The following is a 25,248-nucleotide window of genomic DNA, read 5'->3' as shown; positions in this document are numbered from 1 at the left end:
ATTTATTTAAGGTGAAATGCCAAGAAATTATTTGTTTCCATTTAACTTAAGCCTTGCTCAACACATAAAACAGCAAGAATATAACACATAAAGTAACCCAAACAATTATCTCCCAAATTCTTCTCAGGAGCCACCCAGAAAATGGTAGGGTTTTTAGAAAATTCATCCAATTAACATTGTGGCTACAGCAATGACCCTGAATCTGAGCTCAGCAAAGGTTTGACTCTCCTGGACAACCAGAAAAATTATAGATACCAAAAATACATACATAAAGGTAACTACCTCCTAATAGCGACACCTGATTTTTCTCATATAGCCCAGTCCTTCCAAGCATATTTAAATCTTACTGGTTAAGGGGAGATGTTTGGCACAGCAGTTAAATGTTTCTTGAGGGGCCAGCGCTGTGGCATAGTGGGTAAAGCTGCCACCTGCAGTGTTGGTATAGCATATGAGCACTGGTTAGACTCCTGGCTGCTCCACTTCTGATCCAGATTCCTGCTAAAGGCCTGGGAAACCAGCAGAAGATGGCCCAAGTGCTTGGGCGCCTGCACCCGCATGGGATACCCAGAAAAGGCTCCTGGCTTCAGACAGACCCCGCTCCAGCCATTGCAGCCATTTGTGGAGTGAACCAGCAGATGGAAGACCTCTCTTTCTCTCTGCCTCTACCTCTCTGTAACTCTGCCTTTCAAAAAAATAAGTAAATCTTAAAAAAAAAAAAAAGAGAGAGAGATCTGTGTGTGTGCATGTGCATGTGTGTGTGTGTATAACTCTGCCTTTCAAATAAATAAGTTAATCTTTAAAAAAAAAAAAATGTTGCTTGGGATGGCCACACCCCATAATGGAGCCTGAATTCAAGTCTGAGCTCTGATTGCAGCTTCCTGCTAATGTATACCCTGGGAAGAAGCAGGTGATGGCTCAGGTACTTGAGTCTCTTTCACCTGGATTGGGTTTCTGGTTCTTGGCTTCAGTCTGACCCAATCCCAGATGCTGAAGGTAAATGGAGAGTGAACCAATGGATGGCAGAACTCTCTACCCTACTCCCTCCCTCTCTTTCTCTTTCTCTCTCTCTCTCTCTCTCTCTCTCTCTCTCTCTCTCTTTCGGTCTTTTTCTCTGCCTCTCAAAATAAAAAGAGATAATATTTTTAAAACATCTATTGGTTAAACACAACATATCCTTTGCCTTCAGTCATCTAGAAATTCCATGTGTACGCATGTATGAGTGTATGCAGACTCCCAACCAGATTAACAAAAAAGCAGGCATTGCTACCATCAGTGAGTATCATAAGGCTTTCAACACACTGGCTCAGCAAACAATCAACTCAAAACTTTTCAAGAAACATTTGGTAGCACTGACCCAAACTCTGACCCCTGCACAGTCCATTTTAGGGTTCTGTCTCCAAATAATTCATGAAACCAGGTATTTCATCTTTTTTGCTAAGTTATATTACATGTAATGTAAGTATATCATCTTAATAGAAACTTTATTGAAGTACTTAGAGGGCCACAAAGAATAAAACATGTTGGTTAGTTCTACTGTTACTTGTATGCCTTTAAGAAAATAGTAGAATATAGTAGAGGGAGAAAAATAATGTGCAAATAAATGATATTAACACATTGCTGTATGCTTCAAAATCAATCTACAAAACAAAAATTTGTACTCTGAGTAGCCGACAAGTTGTATTCACCCCAGAATATATTTTTAGCAAATTTCAGTTCTGTTCTTTAATTCTTGAACCATGTATCTAAATATATTTGGCACTTACTGAATCCCATTCTTAACCTGGTATACAACAAGTGAGAAATAAATGTACATTACACTAAGCTGAGCTTCATGGTCTGCCTGGTAAGAGAAAGCCCTACCCTCCATGAGAAATTTAATAAGTCCATTGGCAGGTTAGGTTTCTTCCTAACTATCTAAGACAATCTAGCATCTTCATCTTCATTGCTCATAAAATCAAAGACAAGTTAAGGCAATTCACAGCCTACTCCTGGAAAGCTCCACAGGATTCATGAGTCTTATCCAATGTCAGAAATGAAAGAGAGTTTGGAAATCAGTTTTTGGAAGATTCTAGCTCTGAATACATCGGCTTCTCTCCTTTCTCTCCAAACCATGTTGTTTCAATAATCTAGATAGATAGATAGTGATATACACACATATATTTATATATACATATATGTACTCAGTCCTGTAATTCATAATTCAGTAATTTTCTTGAGTGTACTCCCCTGCAAAAACCACAGTCACCCCCATCCACAGTTATTCTGACTTCTTTTTTTTTTTTTTTAATTTTTGACAGGCAGAGTGGACAGTGAGAGAGAGACAGAGAGAAAGGTCTTCCTTTTGCCGTTGGTTCACCCTCCAATGGCCGCCGCGGTAGCGCACTGCGGCCGGCGCACCGCGCTGTTCCGATGGCTTCAAAATTCAATCTCTCTATTACCTCTAAATGGTTTGAATTTGTTCTCCAGGTCAAATTCCTGTCTTCCTAGGCGGGATAGGTCAATTCGAAGATCAGGACATATGGCATACTCCTCAATTGTCTTGCTGATCTGATAGATTTTGTCTGAGACAACATCTGGTGCAGGACCTAAAATTTGAACAACAAAAGACAATTTCTTAAGGTCTTAGAATTATAACTGGAGAAATGTTACCATCCTTCTTCAGGCAAAACAGATTAATTTACTCTCTGGACAACAAGCAATGATTTACAGTTCAATTAGCCTTGATATTTCTCGTGCTACATTCATTTACCATAAAGGAAATCTTGTCAGCCTCACCTGCTCTGTGTAGACTAATAAACCCCCACTTTTTTTTTTCCTTTACCTTGTAAGCAATGATACATCGTCTCTAAAAATAGTTTCACACCTGCCAGGGAGACCCAATTATGTAATCAGTTTTATTCAGGATATGAGACACAAACAGGATATGCATCTGACAGAAGTGAGGGATTCCAGACTTAAACTGCAGCTTCCCCAGTGCACATGCAGGAAGAAAATATGATCTCTTCTTCCACCTCTGCTCCCTAACTGATATGTGAGCTTAACAGGGTAAATTAATTACTGTCTCCAACTCATGCTCTCTAGTCACTCCCAAGTTTTCTAAATAAGGTTTAACTTAAATTATCTTCTGAATTTCCTCAGGAGAAAAAGTTGACAATTAAGTTGAGACAGACTTTTAATCTTTTTTTTTTTTTTTTGACAGGCAGAGTGGACAGTGAGAGAGAGAGACAGAGAGAAGGGTCTTCCTTTTTGCCGTTGGTTCACCCTCCAATGGCTGCTGCGGCCAGCGCATCCTGCTGATCCGAAGCCAGGAGCCAGGTGCTTCTCCTGGTCTACCATGCGGGTGCAGGGCCCAAGCACTTCCGGGCCACAGCAGAGAGCTGGACTGGAAAAGGAGCAACCGGGACAGAATCCGGTGCCCCAACGGGGACTAGAACCCGGTGTGCCAGCGCCACAAGGCGGAGGATTAGCCTGTTAGGCCATGGCGCCGGCCTAAGGGTGCTGCTGTCCACATGGGAGACTAGGATGGAGTTCCAGGCTCCAGGCTTCAGCCTGGCCCAGTTCCAGTCACTGGGACCATTTGGGGAATAAACCAGTACATGAAAGATCTTTCTATTTCTGTCTCTCCCTCTATGTCACTCTGCCTTTCAAATAAATAAGTATTTTTAAATATTTTTTCAAAAAAGGTACAGCAATAACCCCAATCCAGTCAGACAGAAAGCAGTCTAGTACATTTTACTATTTTCTTTTCTTAATGTACAGAAAAAAGAAGACTTCAAAGAAATCCACATAGCCCTTCTCTTTCAATTTTTATCCTTTTTTTACCCTTCACATAAATAAGTGCTCTTCTTTAGTTTTTCCATTTTCTATGCTGGCCAAATCTGAGAATGCATAAGCATCCTCCTACAATCCCTGATGCTCTACGCACCACATGGTGTTCTGTGGCTGTATCTATCATTCTTTATGAAGTCTCTATCTGAGTTTTAATACCAGCACACCACAGAAACGTCTATGGAGCCTCTCAACCACCCTTGTGGTGCATATCAGAGTTCATAAATGACATCTGCACTCCTGCCAACTCCTAAGCTCCCTGACATCCTCCACTGCATGGACTTCTCATTTTACTTTAATCACTGCCTGCCACAGTCAGACCTGAACCATTGCTGTCTCTACGAAATCAATCTCTGAAAGTACCAAATTTGAGCCTTCTCCTCTCACAAACTCAACTTCCAGTTACCTGAATCAGAACCTGCGTCTCACTCTTGTATTGATGGCCTGTCACCACTTGATTAATCCCAGACTGCTGGCCTTTCTAGTCCCACTGGCCTCATATTCCAGACAGGACACTATCTATGGCATCATGGGAGGCATGCCCTTGTTAGCATAAGATCACAAGACAAACACTTACTGAAATTTACATATGCCACATTTCACACTTTATATACAATCTATCACTCACAAAAGCAGATTAAGTAGTAATTACTACCCTCATTTCCCAAATAAGGTATTAGAAGACTTGAAGTACCTTACCCAGGATCACATCACAGAGGTGGGATTTGAATCCTAACAATTTGATGTCAGCTCAGACACTCTTAACATCTAGGGGCCCTTCTGATGTTCTGCCACGTCCACATAGTCATTCTCCATTTCAGTACATCTCCGTCATCTGCTCCCCTGGCTACACATTCATGAGGCAGACAGGGGCACTCACCAAATCACCAAAACTGAATCCCCTAAGAAGGAGGTATGTAACTTCACCTGTCCTCTGGACTCCCCAGGAATCTTCAACAATTCTCCTACAGTACCTATGACAAAACACCTCCTTTGGCCAGTGCCAGCATCCCATATGAGCACTAGTTTGAGTCCCAGATGCTCCACTTCTGATCTAGCTCTCTGCTGTGGATTTGGAAAGCAGAAGATGGCCCAAGTTCTTGAGCCCCTGCACCCAGGTAGGAGACCCAGAAGAAGCTCCTGGCTCCTGGCTTCAGATCAGCTCAAGCCATTGGAGCCATGTGGGGACTGAACCAGTGGATGGTTCTCTACCTGTCTGTCTCTACCTCTCTCTTTCAAGTAAATAAAATAAGTCTTTTAAAAAAATACCTCCTTTTATTCCAAATTCCTTCTCTATTCATGCCCCATTATCTTTGCAAGGAATCTCTCCTCACACTTTTCTGAAGAGACATATACAACAGTTCTCTATAACTTCTATTATGATCCTTCAAATTTGCCTCTGCACCCACTTTTGCCTTCTTTCTTTGAAGTTCTGCTCCATTCCTGGAATCAAACTTCTCAATGAGCTTCCCATTTTAAGCTTTCTTAACCACCTTATTCCTCAGTCACTTAACCAAACTGTTACAAGGCTTAAATAGGATAAAATATGAACAGTGCTGAGTCTGGATCCCAGCACACTATAAGTAACAGAAACAGTATTTTTTGTTTCCATTTCTTATCACCTCTTCCCCTCTACTCAGTAACATGATCAGAATGGTCCTGTCTTCCAAATATATACATAAAGCAACATAGTTCCAAATGTTTTTGACCTCCTACTCATTCTACAGGTTTTTTTTTTCATATATTTCTTTTTAAAAATTTTAAATTTTTAATTAGTTTTTAAAAGATGCTATGTGGTTTGAAGATATGAATCTAAAAACATAATGATATTCCCTTCTTCTCTCCCTCCCCCTCTATTCTTTTTTCTCCCTTTCCTTAACTCCTCCTGTAGCATGTATCTGTATGGCATGGGACCAGCATTGCCCCTAGCAGGTAAAGCTGCTGCCTGCGACACCGGCATCCCATATTGGTACCGGGTTCATGTCCCTGTGGCTCCACTTCTGATTCAGCTCCCTGCCATCATGTGCAAGACCAAGATGCAGCTCCCGGCTTCAGTCTGGCCAAGCTGTAGCCATCTGGAAAGTGAATCAGCAGACAGAAGATCACTCCCTCTCTCTCTCTAATTCTAACTTGGAATAAATGAATATTTTTTAAAAAGACGTTTCTGTATGGTACACAGAGGGATCAATGCCTGCAACTTCAGAAGATACTGTGGTAAAACCTAGCTTTTTACTTTGAGTAGGAAGAAATCAACTGCATGTCCATGCCTTTAGGAATGACAATTTCATTAATGACACCAAGATGTACAAGCAGGAAGGATTCAGTGTTACAGGTAGAATTTTCAGCATAAAGATTGAATGATAAATCGATAAGTTCAACCCTCACCCTCCTCCAAGGTATGACGGAACAAGCCTCATTACCTCCTATGATGTAGTCTACCAAGTGGGCAAATGCACTTCTATAGCTGAATGTATTGCCTCCCAAGGTTCATGTGTTGGAAGTCTGGTCCCTAGCATGGTGGTGCTGCCACAGCAAAACCTTTAATGTAGTACCAGATGATTAAGCCACTAGAGTGCCACTGTCAAAAGGGATTAAAAGAGCTCTATTCAACTCCAGTTAGTTCCAAAGAAAGCAGGTTGTTATAGGATGAGCAAACCTGGCCCCTGAATTCCAACTTCCCATCTTGCCATGCTCCTGGCTCTTTCCCTCTTACATGCACTTCCAGCATGATGCCATCAACCAAGGCATGATGTAGCCAGCAGGCCTTCAACCAGAGTCGCTCTTGGACTTTCAGCTTCCAAAACTGTGAGCAAAATAAACCTTTTTCATTTACACATTACCCAGTCTCAGGTATTGTGTTACAACAAAAGAAATAGACTAACATATAAATCTTAATTTTCTCTCCTTATGCCTCACAGGATACTACAGAAATGAATGGGGTGCTGTTACAAGATACAATATATTCTGCTTATTAATCCTTTATCAGTTGCATAGTTTGCAAATATTTTCTCCCATCCTGATGGTTGCCTCTTCACTTTACTCAATGTTTCTTCTGCAGTACGGAAGCTTCTCAGCAGGGCCGGCGCTGTGGTGCAGTGGGTTAAAGCCCTGGCCTGATGCACCGGCATCCCATATGGGCGCCGGTTCTAGTCCTGGCTTCTCCTCTTCCGATCCAGCTCTCTGCTATGGCCTGGGATACCAGTGGAAGATGGCCCAAGTCCTTGGGCCCCTGCACCCACGCGAGAGACCTGGAAGAAGCTCCCGGCTCCTGGCTTTGGATCAGCACAGCTCCAGCTGTTGCAGCCATCTGGGGAGTGAACCAGCAGATAGAAGACTGCTCTCTCTCTCTCTCTCTCTACCTCTCTCTGTAAAATCAATCTTTTCTTTTTTTTAAAGAAGCTTCTCAGCTTGATCTAATCCCATTTGTCTACTTTGGCTTTGATTACCTGTGCTTCTGCAGATGCCACTGTCTTCCAGAGTTTCCCCAATTTCTCTAGTGATCTGATAGTATTAGGTCATAGTTTTGGTCCTTGATCCATTTTGAGCAGATTTTTGTGTAAGAGTTCTTGTTTCATACTTCTGCACACAGAGATCCAGTTTTCCTAGCACCATTTGTTAAAGAACTGTCCTTGTTCCAGGGGTTGATTTTAATTCTTTTGTCAAAGATAAGTTTGTTGGGGGCTAGCACTGTGGAGTAGCAGGTAAAGCTGCCGCCTGCAGTGCCAGAATCCCATATGGATGCTGGTTAGAGTCCCAGCTGCTCCACTTCTAATTCATCCCTCTCTAGGGCCTGGGAAAGCAGTGTAATATGTTCCAAGTCATTGGGTCCCTGCAACCATGTGGGAGACCCAGAAGAAGCTCCTGGCTCCTGGCTTCAGATCAATGCAGCTCTGGCCATTGTGGCCAATTGAAGAGTGAACCTGTAGATGGAAGACAGCTCCCTCCCTCCCTCTTATAACTCTGCCTTTCAAATGAATAAATACATTTTTTTAAATGGTAAGTTGGTTGTAGACACATGGAATGATATCTGGAGTCTCTCTTCTGTTTCACTGGTATACATGTCTGTTTTGTGGCCAGTACCAGGTTGTTTTGATTATAACTGCTCAGTAATATGTCTTCAAATCAGGTATTGTGATGCTTCCAGCTTTGTGTTTATTGTACAAGATTGGTTTAGCTATTCGGGGACTCTTGTATTTCCACATGAATTTGAGCAACGTTTTTTCTAGATCTGAAAAGAATGTCATTGGTATTTTGATTGGAATCACACTGAATCTATAAAATGCTTTTGCTAGTATGGACATTTTGATGATATTAGTTCTTCCAATCCATGATCATTGAAAGTTTTCCATTTTATTTTGTCTTCTTCTATTTCATTCTTTCATGTTTTGTAATTCTCATGGAAGAGATCTTTGACATTCTTGGTTAAATTTATTCCAAAGTATTTGATTTTTTTTTTTTTTTTGTAGCTACTGTGAATGAGATTGATCTCAGAAGTTCTTTTTCAACTATGGCATTGTCTGAGTATACAAAGGCTACTGATTTTTGTGTGTCAATTTTATATCCTGCCACTTTACCGAACGCTTTTATGAGTTCCAACAGTCTCTTAGTGGAATCTTTTGGTTCCCCTATATATAGAATCATGTCATCTGCAATTAGGGATAGTATGACTTCCTCATTTCCAATTTGTAACCTTTGATTTCTTTTTCTTGCCCAATAGCTCTGGCTAGAACTTCCAGGACTATATCGAATAGCAATGGTGAGAATGGGCATCCTTGTCTGGTTCTGGATCTCAGTGGAAATGCTTCCAACCTTCCCCTATTCTAAGGAACTCTGGCTGTGGCTTTCTCATAAATTGCCTTGACTATCTTGAGGAATGTTCCTACTACATCCAATTTGCTTAAGGTTTTCATAATGAAAGGATGCTATATTTTATCAAATGCTTTCTCTGCATCTATTGAGATAATCATATGTTCTTTTTCTTTAGTATGCTAATATGATGCATCACATTTATTGGGTTGCAAATGTTGAACTATCTCTGCATAGCAGGGTTAAATCTCATTTCATCTGGTGAATGATCTTTCTGATGTGTTGCTGGATTCAATTAGATACTGTTTTGTTGATGATTTTTGCATATATGTTCATCAAGATATTGGTATATAATTCTTTATCTTTTTAAGGTTTAGAAATTAAGGTGATGCTGGCCTCATAGGATGAGTTGTGAGGATTCCCTCACTTTCAATTGTTTTGAATAGCTTGAAAATAACTGGAATTAGTTCTTTAAATGTCTGGTAGAATTCAGCAGTGAAGCCATCTGGTCCTGGACTTTTCTTTATTGGAGGATCTTTATTACTGATTTAATCTCTATCTTGCTTATTGATCTGTTTATGTGTTCTGTGTCTTCATGACTCAATTTAGGTAGGTTGTATGTGTCTAGGAATCTATCCACTTCTTCTAGGTTTCCCAATTTGATGGCAAATAGATCTCTGTAGTAACTCCTAATGATTATTATTTCTATGGTATCTGTTGTTATATTTTCTTTTTCTCCTCGGATTTTACTCTTTTTTTTTTCTTTTTTTGGTCAGTTGGGCCAATAGTGTATCAACTTTGTTTATTTGTCAAAAAAAAAAAAAAAGCTCTTCACTGATTTTTTTGTATTTTTTTGTTTTAATTTTGTTTATTTCTTTTCTAATTTTAATTATTTCTTTTCTCCTACTAACTTTGGGCTTGTTTGGTGTTTGTTTTTCTAAGTTCTTGAGATGGAATGATAGGTCATTTATTTAGTACCTTCCAATTTCTTGATGTAGGCAGCAATTGCTATAAACATCCCTCTTAACAATGCTTTTGCTTTATCCCATAAGTTTTGATATGCAGTATTATCATCTTCATTAGTTTTTAGCAATTAATTTTATCTCTTTTGATTTTTTTCTGTGACCCACTGTCCATTCAGGAGCACGCTGTTCAGTCTTCACATGTTTTCACATATGTTCTAGAGATTCTTGAGTTGTTAATTTCATTCCATTGTTGACAGAGAAGATGCTAAGCATGATTTTGATTTTTTTTTAATTTGCTGAGACTTGTTTATGACTTAGCATATAGTCTATCATAAAAAAAGCTTCATGAGGGGCTGGCACTGTGGCGCAGTGGGTTAAAGCTCCGGCCTGCAGCACCGGCATCCCATATGGGCGCCGGTTCAAGTCCTGGCTATTCCTCTTCCCATCCAGCTCTCTGCTATGACCTGGGAGAGCAGTGGAGGATGGCCCAAGTACCTGGGCCCTGCACTTCATGGAAGACCAGGATAAGCACCTGGCTCCTGCCTTCGGATCAGCGTGGTGCATCGGCCACAGCGTGCCGGCCGCAGCGGCCATTGGAGGGTGAACCAACGGCAAAAGGAAGACCTTTGTCTCTCTCTCTCTCACTGTCCACTCTGTCAAAAAAAAAAAAAAAGGCTAAATGAGTGGTGAAAAATTCTTGCAATTTCTGTTTATTATGGAAGGTCTTTATTTCACCTTCACTCATAAATGAGAGCTTTGCAGGCTACAGTATTCTGGGTTAACAATTCTTTTTGCTTGAGATTTTTACTATATCTGTCCATTCTCTCTTAGCCTGTAGTTTCTGATCAGAAGTCAGCCAGAAGTCTAATTTGAGATCTCCTGAAGTAATCTGGCATATCTCTCATGCACATTTCATAATCTTTCCTTTATGTTTTACTGTGGAGGAATTAGACTACAATGTGTCGTGGTGAGGATCTTTTCTGGTCATACCTATTTTGAGTTCTATGTGCTTCCAGTACTTGGATGTCCCTTTCTTTCTCCAAATTAGGGAAGTTTTCTGTAATTATTTCACTAAACAGACCTTCTAATCCATTTTCTCTTTCCATACTTTCAGGTACTCCTAAGACCCATATGATCAGTCATTTGATAAGAGCCCATAAATCTCCAACACTGTTTTTAATTTTTCTAATTTCTTCTTGATTTTTTTGGTCTGACTGAAAAATTTCCAAAGGTTTGTCTTCTACCTCAGATATTATTTCACCTGCCTCACTAAGTCTGTTGTTCAGGCTTTCCATAATATTTTTTATTTGACCTAATGAATGCTTCATTTCTTTTTCTTTTTTTTTTCTTTTTTTTTTTTTTTTTGACAGGCAGTGTGGACAGTGAGAGAGAGAGACAGAAACGTCTTCCTCTTCCATTGGTTCACCCCTCAATGGCCGCTGTGGCTGGTGCGCTGCAGCCGCGCACCGCACTGATCTGAAGCCAGGAGCCAGGTGCTTCTCCTAAACTCCCATGGGGTGCAGGGCCCAAGCACTTGGGCCATCCTCCACTGCACTCCTGGGCCATAGCAGAGAGCTGGACTGGAAGAGGAGCAACCGGGACAGAATCCGGCTCCCCGACCAGGACTAGAACCCAGTGTGCCAGCACCGCAGGCGGAAGATTAGCCTATTGAGCCATGGCGCTGGCCTGAATGCTTCATTTTTAATATTTCTTTTTTTTTATTTATCTGAGAGAGAGAGAGAGAGAGAGAGAGAGAGAGAGAGAGTCTTCCATCCGCTGGTTAACTCCCCAAATGGCTGCAATGGCCAGAGCTGCGCTGATCTGAAGCCAGGATCTAGGAGCTTCTTCCAGATCTCCCACGCAGGTGCAGGGGCTCAAACACTTGGGCCATCTTTACCTCTTTCCCAGGCCATAGCAGAGAGCTGGATTAGAAAAGGAGCAGCTGGACTCTGGCCTCAGAATCAGCCCTTAAGGCATTCGGATCTGGCTAAAAAGCCCATGAGAGTTTCTCAGGCACAGAAAGCCAAGACACTGTGGCAAAAAACGACCTAAATGAAAGATCTCCATGAGTGAGATCCCGGTGGAAAGAACAGGTCATCAAAGAAGGAGGTACCTTTCTCTGAAGGGAGGATAGAACTTGCACCTTGATTATGGTCTTGTCTAAATAAGGTCAGGGTCTATGAACTCAAGAGGCTTCCATATTCTTGGCAGCTCATGACAAGAGCCTTGGGTGATTACTGACGTCATAAATAAGAGTGTCAGTTGTTAAATCAACAAGAGGAGTCACTGTGCACTTACTCCCCATGTAGGATTGCTGTTCTTAATGTGTTGTACTATACGAATTAATGGTAAAAATAATCTTTAAATAGTACTTTATACTTTGTGTGTCTGTGTGGGTGCAATCTGTTGAAATCTTTACTTGGTATATACTAAGTTGATCTTCTGTAGATAAAGGTAATTAAAAATGAATCAATGAAGAATGGGATGCGAGAGGGTGTGGGGGATGGTATGGTCTGTGGGTGGGAGGGTGGTTAAGCGGGGAAAAACCACTATAATCCAAAAGTTGTACTTTTGAAATTTATATTTATTAAATAAAAGTTTTCTTTTTTTTTTTTTTTTTTTTTTGACAGGCAGAGTGGACAGTGAGAGAGAGAGACAGAGAGAAAGGTCTTCCTTGGCCGTTGGTTCACCCTCCAATGGCCGCCGCGGTTGGCGCGCTGCGGCCGGCGCACCGCGCTGATCCGATGGCAGGAGCCAGGTGCTTCTCCTGGTCTCCCATGGGGTGCAGGACCCAAGTACTTGGGCCGTCCTCCACTGCACTCCCTGGCCACAGCAGAGAGCTGGCCTGGAAGAGGGGCATCCGGGACAGGACCGGTGCCCCGACCGGGACTAGAACCCGGTGTGCCGGCGCCGCAAGGCGGAGGACTAGCCTAGTGAGCCGCGGCGCCGGCCTAAATAAAAGTTTTCTAAAAGCAAAAAAAAGGAGCAGCTGGGATATGAACTGGTGCTAATATGGGATGCTGGTGCTGCAGGCAGAGGCTTAGCCCACTACACCACAGCACCAGCCCCTCTAATATTTTCTTATGATTTCTATTTAAAAATCTCAATTTCATGGGAAAATGTTTCATTCCTATATTGTACTGATTTCTTTAATTTGTGGATTTTCTTCTCATTGTTTCTGAGTAATCCTATGATTAATCTTTTGAATTCAGTTTCTAGCATTTCATCAATCTCTTCATCTTCACATCCTAATATTGAAGTACTGTTGTGTTCCTTTGTGGGATGGGTGGTGGAGGGTATTAAATTGTCTTCCTTATTCTTGTTTCTTGAATTTCTGTGTTTATTTTTAGGCATTTGTGGAGATACTTGTTGGTTTTTCTTCCTCTATGGTTTATATCTTTAAACTATGACTCTGTGGTTTAGTGGTTTGTCTGCTCTGTCAGTGAAATACTGAGGTGCATGCTGAGTGTGGCTAGGGAGCTCGTCAGTACTCCAGGGTAAGGTGTGTAATTCAGGGTGACATCCAAGTAGGGTGTGATAGATCTCCTCTTATTAAAGGAAGGACAGTTAAGGTCACCTCTGTTGGCATAATCACACTCTCACCTCTTCTCTTCCAAACAATGTCTGTGTGTTAGCCCTCAGTGGGTGAAATACTCATCCACACTTCCACATGAACTGCACAAAAGATCTGCACACCGTGATTGCCCAAAGACTCAGCTACACCCTGTGTCCTCTTGTGCAGTCCCAATTCCTACAGTCTCAGCACACAGGGCTCCAACAGTCATGGGGTGCAGAGGGTCCATTCTGCTCCACTAGCCTGTCCCATTCACAGAGAGGCTGAGACATTCCCAGAGCCAGCTGCCTGTGAGTGCTCCATCCAGACGGTTTGAGCCTCAGTCTGTGATATGTTGAAAGGCTTGGAGGACCCCACAGTCCTACATGAATGCCCAGCCCCCTGTCAATCCTCCCAGTCAAACTCAGAGTCAGCAGGGAACACAGATTTTTCCCTCTGGTAAAATTCTTGTATCACATGTGTGGACAAGAGCCACCGGCCACAGCCCCACAAGTTGCCAGGCACATACAAGAGCCAGTACTAATATATCAGAGTGGCTCCTTCTCCCTGCCTGTTATCAGGTGCACACACCCGAGCTGCTGCTCTGCTACTGCTGCAAAGATGGCTCATTCCTGCTGGACACCCACACAAGAGGTGCTGCGGTTGCAACTTATGTCCAAAATGGTACCTGCCTTCTCTCAGCTGGTGGCCAGGTGCATCTGTAGGAGGGTGGGGATGGGGAGAAATATGCCCCCCCTTTTTTTTACTGTGTTAGCTCAGGGCTTCAGCCAGACTCAAACACAGTGAAGTCTGCTTGGCTCTCCCTTCAGCTACATCATCAGTGGCACAGGCTGCTGTAGTCTGATCTCACCTTGCTCTCCAAAGCTGGCGCTTTCACTGGCTTTGGGTTGCTGGGGTCTTGTGTTATATCTATGGTCCTTGCTGCATGTACCTTCCACAAAGATCCACTGTGTTCCTCTATTCCTCCTCCTTCCTCTGAATCTCCACTGCAGTTTTCTCTCCAAACCTCCCCTGAGAATGCACTTTCTTCACTTTTTTTTTTTTTTCCCTAACCTAGAGCAGTATACCCATACCATATTCTGCCATCTTGGAATCCCCCCTCAACATTCTTTTTAAAGACTGATTTATTTATTTGAAAGTCACACTTATGGGGGCAGGGAGAGAGAAAGATTGGGAAGAGAGCCAGAGAAAGGTTGTCCATCTACTGGTTCACCTCCTAAATGGCTGTAACAGCCGGAACTGGGTTAGACCAAAGCCAGGAGACAGGAGCTTCTTCCAGGTCTACCAGGAAGGTGCAAAGGCCCAACCTCTTGGACAATTTCCACTGCTTTCCCAGGTATATTAGCAGGGAGCTGGATCAGAACCATAGCATCCAGGCCTTGAATCAGAGCCCATATGGAAGGTCAGCACTGCAGACAGTGGATTAACCCACTGTGTCACAGTCACAGCCCACTCTTAACATTTTTTAAAAAATTACTCAAGGTTGTTATTGATAGGTAAGGACTTACTTTTGATATATTTTTATTTGAGAGGCAGAGAGACAAAAAGAGAAGAGAGATGGCAAGCAAGTACTCCCATCCACTAGTTCACACACCAAATGCCCACAACAACCACAGCTTTAGCTAGGCCACTGCCCAGAGCCAGGAACTCGGTGTGGGTGGCAGGAATCTAAAACCTGAGCCATCACTACTGCTTACCAGGTTCTGCATCAGCAGGAAACTGGACTAAGAAGCAGGAGTCAGACATCAAAGCATGCCACTCTAATACTGGACGCAAGCATCCTACTAACTACTAGGCTAAACAACTGCCCACATACTGCCATTTTTTTAATTAATTATTTTCTGGTCTTTTTTTTTTTTTTTTTTGCAAGCCATTCTTTTTTTCCTTTCTTCCTCTTTTGCTTTTGTTATTTGGTGATTTTCTGTAGTGAGATGCTTTGATTTTTTTCCTGTATCATTTGTGTATTTGCTATTGCTTTTTTACTTTGTGGTCACCATGTTTCTTTTTCTTAATATTCAACATGAATAAAGTTTATGGTTTGGATAATATGCAAAATGGCCACAAGGAAGAAGAGATAATACACTTTCCCTTGAAAATGTGCTATTTTGCCTGGAACCAGGAATCATTCATAACGATAAGTGGTTAAAATTCCACTGCCAGAGGGCCAGTGCTGCAGTGTAGCAGGTAAAGATGCCTCCTGCAGTGCGGGCATCCCATATGGGCACCATTTAAGTCCCAGCTGCTCCACTTCCAAGCCAGCTCTCTGCTACGGCCTGGGAAAGCAGTAGAAGATGGCCCAAGTCCTTGGGCCCCTGCACATGCATGGGAGACCTGGAAGAAGCTCCTGGCTCCTGGCTTCAGATTGGTGCAGCTCCAGCCATTGCAGCCATTTGGGCAGTCAACCAGCAAATGGAAGACCTCCCTCCCTCTCTGCCTCTCATTCTGCGTGTAACTCTGACTTTCAAATAAATAAATAAATAAATCTTAAAAAAAAATTCAACTGCCAGTGTTAAGCCACTGCATTTTAGGCCACTGCATCCCATATGGGTGCCGGTTTGAGTGCCAGCTGCTCCACTCTGATCCAGCTCCCTGCTAATACACTTGGGAAAACATGAGAGGGTGGCCCAAGTCCTTGGGTCCCTGCACCCATGTGGGAGACCCATAGTCTGGCCTGGGCCAGCCCCAGCTGTTGTGGCTATTTGGGGAGTGAACCAGCAGATGGAAGACCTCTCTCTCTGTCTCACCTTCTCTCTGTATCTCTGCCTTTCAAATAAATAAATCTTAAAAAAAAAAAAAGAATTCATCTCCTACCTACATACATATGCAGACTCAGTGTTGTAGATTAAAAGATAGATTAAATATATTTAACAATCAAATGTGTACCTTTGAGATGCATCCTGGTTTTAATAAAACAGCTGTAAAGAACATCTGGGAGATTCTTGGGAGGAATTTGATTACAGATTAGGCTTTAGATACTATTAGAGAAGTAGTGTTTTTGTTCCATGTATTAAATATATTTATGCAGGAATATATCTGTCTTTTTCAGAGATGCATACAAAATATTTAGGTATGAAATGTCTTTATGCTATAACCTGTTTTAAAATTTTTCATACGGAAAATGATCAGCAAAATGGAAAAATGAGGTAATGGATCCATGAGGTCCATTTTTATTATTTTCACGACTTTTGATGCATGTTTAATTTTTTTAAAGAAAGTCACCCTGTGCATATATCCTACCTATTACTAGAACTCCAAACTGTGAACTTCTGTAAATATAAGGACTGAAGTAACTCTGTAATTTTAGAGAAACAAAGTTAAAACTGTAAGAAAGAGATGGGTCAGGCCTGAGGCTAAAAATCATCTGTCCAACCCTCAGTTTAGTTTGCTCATCTATAAAAGAGGGCAAGGAGGATCTAAATGACCTCTAATGGGCTGCAATTAAACTTCAAAGTCCTCCCCCAGCAGATAAGCCCAGACTGCTCAAGGCCTTCCACTATGGTAAAAAGCACAGGAGGCCAAGGGACCATCTGTATGCATTCACAAGCCCATGATGCCACTTTTTTGTCAGGCCAGCTGGAGCACCTTGCTGGATTTTCCTGAGCCAATTCCTCTCCACGTTGTGTGTCTACCACCACAGGGTCACTGTAAGACTATAATAACAAAAGAGGGAAGAAATGATGACCATCAAGGAGTGCTATGAACCACATACCTCCATTGGCAACATTAAACTTCACTCCAAACTCTCCCCCAGGGCCTCCAGGGCAGTGGCTGGCTGTTAGGATGATTCCACCAGCTGCCTTTATCTTCCTGATAATGCAGGAAACTGCAGGGGTCGACAAGATGCCATTCTGTCCAATAATCAACCGACCAATCTAGGTTGTCCAAGAAAAAAAGGAAGTCAATCCAGTTGCATGGGCTGTAGGTATTTCAGGAAAAAAAAAAAAAAAAACATTAAACCATTAGCATACAATATAGTTAGTCATTTGGCAAAAAGAACTGAGTGCAGCTAGGCTAGGGGATAAACAACAGCATTGTCTCTCCAGCACAGTGTGCCCCAGACCTCTTGAGGCACCCACTTCTAGTCTTCAATTACTAACCTGTGAACAGACTATAACTCATAGGTCTTCAGTAGTTTGAAACATCTGCTTTTGATGATCAAGGGGTGAGCCTAAACCATACAAGAAGTTCTGAGTTTGGTATATTTTTAAAGATTTATTTTATTTATTTGAAAGACAGAGTTACAGAGAGAGGAAGAAACAGAGAGAGTGGTTTTCGATCTGCTGGTTCAGTCTCCAGATGGCCACAACGGCCGGAGCTGTGCTGATCTGAAGCCAGGAGCTTCTTCTGGGTCTCCCACATGGGTGCAGGGGCTCAAGGACTTGGGCCATCTTCTACTGCAGAGCAAGCAGTGTCCTTCAGGGCTGCTTATTGACTTTTTACAAGTTGACTTTGTATCCATAGAACCTGGCCCCACCCGTGGATGACCTCCAGATTTGTGCTTAACATGACCAGATGATTTCTCCACTGTCCCCAGTGAATGCTGTCAGTGGTAGAAAAGGAGGTCCCTAAGGGTGAGGTTGTAGTAGTTTAGATACCCTGCTGCCCAGAAAGGCACTTAATTTCTTTTTTCTTGTAATTTCTAACATGGACATGTACATAGTTTCTGAGTTAATACCAAACTCAGGGGGCCAGCGCTGTGGCACAGGGGGTTAACACTCTGGCCTGTAGTGCCAGCATCCCAATGGCTGCTCCACCTATGATCCAGCTCTCTTCTATGGCTCGGGAAACCAGCAGAAGATGGCCCAAGTCCTTGGGCCCCTGCACCCACGTGGGAGACCCAGAAGCTCCTGGCCCCTGGCTTCAGATTGGCACAGCTCCAGCAACTGCAGCCAATTAGGGAGTGAACCATCCGATGGAAGACCTCTTTTAAATATCTCATTACTCAGATTGAATCCTAGACTGACTTTATCATAATTTCTGAGGGTAAGATCCAGGTGCCAGCAGTCTGTAAAGCTTCAGAGTAACTACAATGTCCAGACAAGACGGAGGTTAAGACCCCTTATCACTCAGAGCACCACTGGCATGGGCATCATCCACAAGTCTGATAAGAATGCAGAGCCTCAGTGTCCACTCAACATGTGCTGTGAACAAGAATCTGCATTTTAACCAGATAAATTCCTCTCTTCCCAGATCACTCAACGTGAGCAATGCTTATGTGGCTTACAAGCCAGGGCCAGTTCTAGCATTCAGTTCAAAGGTAGTTACCCTGGCACCAATATTCCTAGTAGTCCATCACTGGGAAAACAAGAAAATACAAGATGGATACCAAAAGAAGACACATGAGAAAAAGCTTGGACAGAAAAACAAAGCAGTCTTAGCATGAATTAACACAGAAAGATCAATCCAGGGCAGCATCTCCAGAACACATATTTTCAAGTGGAAGAGACAGATTATAAACAAATTAGCATAGTAATTATAATAGTCACTAACAGGGTATGTGTGAGGAAGAAAATAAAATGTTAATAGGGAATAATAGGGCACCAATTTTAACCATTATTACAGCAAAGGGAACTTGGATTTTATTCCATGTACAATGGGAATACATTGAAGGGTTTTAAGCAGAAGTAACCTGATATCATGCACATTTTTAAAAACCATAGGCTGAACAACCTAAAAAATTCTATTATAAATTAAGTTCTCTAACAAGAGAGGGAGAGATGCCTTTACCTGGCCAGCTCTCCTCCCAGGCCAGCCAAGTAATGAAAGTCAACAGAGTGCCTTCCCCTAGGAGGTTCACACCTCCCTTAGGATATACCCCATGTGAAGAGATAGATAGGTCTGGGCCTCTGAATTTACAAGGCCTAAAGCCGACCAGATTATTATCAAGCCCCTTCTATCAGGTTCTATTTGCCTCTCAATCAGAAAACTTAATTGTAGCTTAGACAGCACCTTTCTTAGCTCCTCTAATAATGACTCTGTCCTTTGTTCTAGGCCCTGTCTAGTGCACTTGGGCCTCATTCCTTTGTAATCATAACCTCTACTCTACCACCAATGGCTCTACTCCCAACCTGTGTGTACTGATGGTCCTCTTCCCCACTTAATGCTGTATAATTGTTCAGACCTGGTTAATGCCACTCTTAGGATCATTGGTTACTATCCTCACTCTGTCTTTTATGACCTTGTCTAAATATGATCAGAGTCGGTAAACTTGGAAGGCTTCCATAGCCTTGGCAACTCATGACGACAGCCTAGGATGGTTACTGGCGCCATAAACTAGAGTGTCAATTTGTTGGGTCAACAACAGGAGCCACTGTGCACTTGCTCCTCATGCGGGATCTCTGTCCTTAATGTGCTGTACATTGTGATTTAATGCTATAACTAGTACTCAAACAGTATGTTTCACTTTGTGTTCCTATGTGGGTGCAAACTGTTGAAATCTTTATACTAAATTGATCTTCTGTATATAAAGAGAATTGAAAATGAATCTTGATGCAAATGGAAGGGGAGAAGGAGCGGGAGAGGGGAGGGTTGCGGGTGGGAGGGAAGTTATGGGAAGGGGAAGCCATTGTAATCCATAAGCTGTACACTGGAAATTTATATTCATTAAATAAAAGTTAAAAAAAAATACCAAAAAAAAAAAGAAATTAAGTTCTATCATGTCACCAAAACATTCCCATGGCTTTTCCTGCCATACACCAACACACAAACTCTTCACCAGGTCTAGGAGGCCCCCCCATCACCTGCCAGTCTCCACTTCCCTCTCACCCTCCACTCTGGCCACACATACCAAACATGATCTTGCTTCCAGAACTTTGCATTTTTCCTTTCCTCTCCTTAGAACACTCTTACCCAGGTATCCACATAGCTGCACCCTCATGTCCTTTGTGTTTCTGTTCCAACATCACGTAATCAAAAGTAATACCCTTGACATCTTACACTTAGATAATGCAGTGTTCCTAAGTTCCTAAATTCTCTATTGTTCTCTATTTCCATCATAATTTTCTATTTCCTATCAAATGCCATGTAATAGTTTCCATATACCTATTTTTACACTGAATATAAGCCCCAAAGGCTGTTTTTTCCACTGACATATCCCAAGTATCTAAAACAAACATGGCATGTAGTAAGTATATAATAAATACTTGTTAAATTAATTTAAAAGCAAATGAATGGCTGCTATGCAAAAACAGTATTGAGGAGCCAGTGTTGTGTCACAGCCAATTCAGCTGCTGCCTGAAACACCAGTATCCCTCATCAGAGTGCTGGTTTGAGTCCTGGCTGCTTTGCTTCCAATCCAGCTTCCTATTAATGGACCTGGGAAGGCAACAGAAGATGGCCCAAATGCTTGGGCCCCTGCCACCATGGAAGAGACCCAGATGGAGTTGTTGGCTCCTAGCTTTGGCTTGGTCCAGCCTCAATTGTTCAGACCATTTGGGGAATGAACCAGCAGAGGGAATATCTCTCTGTTCATCTCTAGCTCTCTGTAATTGCCTTTCAAATACATAAATAAATCTTCTAAAAGCAACAGAGTAACAAGAACAGGAAGAAGATCAGATTGAAGACCATCAGAGTTGAGCATTACTGGTGACTTAGACTAGGCTAGAGGCAGCAGAAATGAAGAGAAGTTCTTGGACATAAGATATATTTTCAAAAGAGAAGGAACAGAACAAGCATGTAGAATGAGATACCAAATAAAGGAGCAACAGTCACCAGCCTCCAAAATGGTCCCAAAGGTCCTCCCCTCTGGCAGTTGGCCTCCATGCTATTTCTGAATGGCACAGATCTCAGCGATCAGCGGTAACTTCTTAGTGAGGCCATAAAAGACACGGATGCTCTGCCTTGCCGGGCTGGACTGCTTATTCTGGAAGAGGCCAGCTGCCATGTCATTAAGACACTCAAAGAGCCATGGGGGGCCCCATATGGAGAGGAACCAAGGCTTCCTACAACTGTCAGCACTGACCTGGCCCTGCCTGGATCCCCCAGCCCATGTCAAGTTTCCATAGGAAAAACCCTACCAACATGTGGCCATGACCTCATGAGAGTACCTGAGCGAGAACAACTCATCTCCTATCTCACAGACACTCTGAGAGACAATAAATACACTGCTGTTTGAAGCCACTCAGCTTTACACAGCAGTAAATATGGACTACAAGAACACTGAAGAAAGGAGCCCAGACTAACTCCCAGCTTTATCCCTTGAATAACTTGATGGGTAGCAGTGCCATTTATCAAGACAGGAAAGACACAGGTTAAATTAATAAGACTTACTTTACTATCCAGAGACATAATAAATTATTTTCCATATGTTGTTCTCAAAATGTATGTATTCATTCAACACATTTTATTAGCTATCATGAAACATAATATAGATGGTCCTGCAGACATAGCAATAAATACAATGTAGCCAATGTCCTCAAAAAATAAGTCCTAAGTATCATAAATCTGAAAAATAACTGTCACTTTTTTCATAATTTTCCAACTACCTCTTTTTCATAATCATTCTTAAATATTTTTAACAGTGGAAAGATAATATACATGCAGCTATTTCCTGTAGTACTTTGTATTAAAAATGAATTTTAAAACAAACTTTGTTAACGTCTAGTAATGAAGACCATGTTAAAATGCGATGTATCAGGGCCAGCCCTGTGGAACAGCGAGTAAAGCTGCCGCCTGCAGTGCTGGCATCCCACGTGGGCGCCAGTTCAAGTCTTGGCTGTTCCATTTCCGTTCCAGCTCCCTGCTAGTGCACCTGTGAAAGCAGTGGAAGATAGTCCAAGTTCTTGACCCCCTGCACCCACATGAGAGACTCAAGCTCCTGGATACTGGCTTCAGACTGGCCCAGCTCCAGCCATTGTGTTAATTTTCTGAGATGAATCAGTGGAAGATTCTCTCTCTCTCTCTCTCTCTCTCTCTCTCTCTTTCTCCTCCCCAACCCATCCCTCCCTCCCTCCCTCTCTGACTCTCTGTAATACTGCCTTTCAAATAAATAAAATCTAAAAAAAGAAGTGTGATGCATCACTTCTATGGAATATTATTAACCCACTTAAATGGAAAGCTATGAAGAATGCATTAGCTGTGGAAGACATAGTAGTCCACAGAAATCTACAATTCTTTCCCATAGTACAGACTTCCTACTGGCAGTAATGGCCCACACAGGGGCTACCTGTTCTTTTAAAATTTTATTTAAGGTTTTACTAGTTTTTAACCAATTCAATGTGACTTGTAGATACAATTCTAAGAACATAGTGATATCCCCTTCCTCCTTCCCTCTCTCCCTCCCCCTCTCCTCCTACTCATCCTCCTTTATTCTCCCTTTTAGTTTTTGAGATATTTTAAATTCACATTAAAGTAAAAAGGCTTAATACTTCACCAAATAAGAAGTTTAACAAGGGGTTGGCCACTGCAGAGTAGAAGGTTAATCCTCTGCCTGCCAGCACTGGCATCCCATATCAGCACCAGTTCAAGTGCCTGCTATTCCACCTCTGATCCAGCTCCCTGCTGATGGCCTGAGAAAACAGTGGAGGATGGCCTGGGTTCTTGGGTCCCTGCACCCACATGGGAGACCTAGGAAAAGCTCCTGGTTCCTGGCTTCAGACTGGCCCAGCTCCGGCAGTTGTGGCCATTTAGGTGATGACTGGGGAGTGAACCAGAGGATGGAAGACCTCTCTCTCTGTCTCTCCCTCTCTGTGTGTATAACTTTGCCTTTCAAATAAATAAATTTAAAAAAACAAAAACAATTTATTAAATAAAAAGCAAAAAGATCCTAGTTTATTGAGAATATAGACAACAGCTATAAACAATAATTAAATGGAAAAGTTACCATTTCATTGATATACAGTAACTTTTTAAAATAATCACAGATCATTAAAACCATAGTAGTGTAACATTTTTAACCATTGGTTTCACAAAGGTATAAAACAAAGTTTTACAAAACTATATTTGCAGCAATACTGATACACAAACATTTCTTTCTTTTCTCTTTCTTTTTGGTTTGCTTTTTAAATTTTAGCTCCCACATGTAAGGGAGAACATGTAGTATTTATCTTTCTGGATGCAGCTTATTTCACTCAACATGATATTCTCTAGTTGCATCAATTACATTCTTTTTTATAGTTAAATAATATTGTATTGTGTAAGTACAATCACATTTCCTTTATCCATTCATCTGACGACGATGGACACACTGGTTGATTCCAAATTTTGGCTACTGTGAATAGTGCTGCCATAAACATGGTGGTACAAGTATCTCTTTGATATACTGTGTTCAAGACTTTTGAGTTTATACCCAGCAGTGGGATTGCTGGATCACATGGCAACTATATTAGAAATCTCCACACTGTTATCCATGGTGGCTGCATTAATTTATATTCCCACCAACAGTGTGTGTTTCCTTTTCTTTCTTTCTTTTTTTTTTTTTTTAATTTTTGACAGGCAGAGTGGACAGTGAGAGAGAGAGAGACAGAGAGAAAGGTCTTCCTTGGCCGTTGGTTCACCCTCCAATGGCCACCGCGCTGTTCCGATGGCAGGAGCCAGGTGCTTCTCCTGGTCTCCCATGGGGTGCAGAGCCCAAACACTTGGGCTATCCTCCACTGCACTCCCTGGCCACAGCAGAGAGCTGGCCTGGAAGAGGGGCAACCGGGACAGGATCGGTGCCCCGACCGGGACTAGAACCCGGTGTGCCGGCGCCTCAAGGCGGAGGATTAGCCTGTTGAGCCACGGCGCCGGCAAGTGTTTCCTTTTCTCTCACATCCTCATACTTGTTACTCTCTGTATCTTAGATTTTATCCATTCTGACAGGGGTGATGTCTCATTGTGGTTTTGATTTGCATTTCCTTGGTGGCAGGTGATGTTGAGAATTTTTTCATGTATTTGTTAGTCATTTGTATTTCTTCTTTTGAGAACTGTCTATTGAAATCCTTTGCCCATTTCTCAACTCAATTGGCTGTCCTTTCGTTGAGTTTTTTTTTAAGTTGCTGATATATTTGAGATAGTAACCCTTTGTCAGATACGTGATATGCAAATATTTTTTCCCATTCTGTTGAACATCTTCACTCTATTGATTGTTGCCTTTGCTGTGAAAAGGCTTCTGAATTTGGTATAGTCACAGTTGTTTGGTTTGCATATGTTGTCTGTGCTTCGGGGGTATTATCCAATGTCTTGAAGTGTTTCCTTTATGTTATCTTTCAGCAACTTCACAGTGTCAGGTCTTAAATTTAGGTTTTTGCAATCAACGTGATACACATTAACAGAAGAAAAAACATATGATTCTCTCAATAGATGCAGAGAAAGCATTTGATAAAATACAACACCCTTTCATGATGAAAACTCTAAGCAAACTGGGTATGGAAGGAACATTCCTCAATACAATCAAAGCAATTTATGAAAAACCCACGGCCAACATCCTATTGAATGGGGAAAAGTTAGAAGCATTTCTACTGAGATCTGGTACCAGTCAGGGATGCCCACTCTCACCACTGCTATTCAATATAGTTCTGGAAGTCTTAGCCAGAGCTATTAGGCAAGAAAAAGAAATTAAAGGGATAGAAATTGGGAAGGAAGAACTCAAACTATCCCTCTTTGCAGATGATATGATTCTTTATTTAGGGGACCCAAAGAACTCTACTAAGAGACTATTGGAACTCATAGAAGAGTTTGGCAAAGTAGCAGGATATAAAATCAATGCACAAAAATCAACAGCCTTTGTATACACCGGCAATGCCACGGCTGAGGAAGAACTTCTAAGATCTATCCCATTCACAATAGCTACAAAAACAATCAAATACCTTGGAATAAACTTAACCAAGGACATTAAAGATCTCTATGATGAAAATTACAAAACCTTAAAGAAAGAAATAGAAGAGGATACCAAAAAATGGAAAAATCTTCCATGCTCATGGATTGGAAGAATCAATATCATCAAAATGTCCATTCTCCCAAAAGCAATTTACAAATTCAATGCAATACCAATCAAGATCCCGAAGACCTTCTTCTCAGATCTGGAAAAAATGATGCTGAAATTCATATTGAGACAAAGGAAACCTCGAATAGCTAAAGCAATCTTGTACAAAAAAAAAA

The 25,248-nt window shown here is 41.9% G+C and overlaps 1 protein-coding gene across 1 annotated transcript in view; it reads right to left on the bottom strand.

Annotated features, from left to right (window-relative positions):
• Nucleotides 1-25,248, bottom strand: part of PGM5 (phosphoglucomutase 5) — a 222,957-nt gene that overhangs the window by 164,198 nt on the left and 33,511 nt on the right. The window contains exons 2-3 of the mRNA XM_062207064.1: nt 16,883-17,045; nt 2,439-2,585 (exon numbers count right to left, since the gene is read on the bottom strand). Of these exons, the coding sequence (XP_062063048.1) occupies nt 2,439-2,585; nt 16,883-17,045 (310 nt within the window). The remainder of the gene's footprint in view (nt 1-2,438; nt 2,586-16,882; nt 17,046-25,248) is intronic.

Source organism: Lepus europaeus, chromosome 12, assembly GCF_033115175.1.
Source record: "Lepus europaeus isolate LE1 chromosome 12, mLepTim1.pri, whole genome shotgun sequence".
Lineage (NCBI taxonomy): Eukaryota > Metazoa > Chordata > Mammalia > Lagomorpha > Leporidae > Lepus > Lepus europaeus.
Note: the sequence above shows the minus strand (reverse complement) of the source record. Positions and strands in the feature narration are given on the sequence as shown.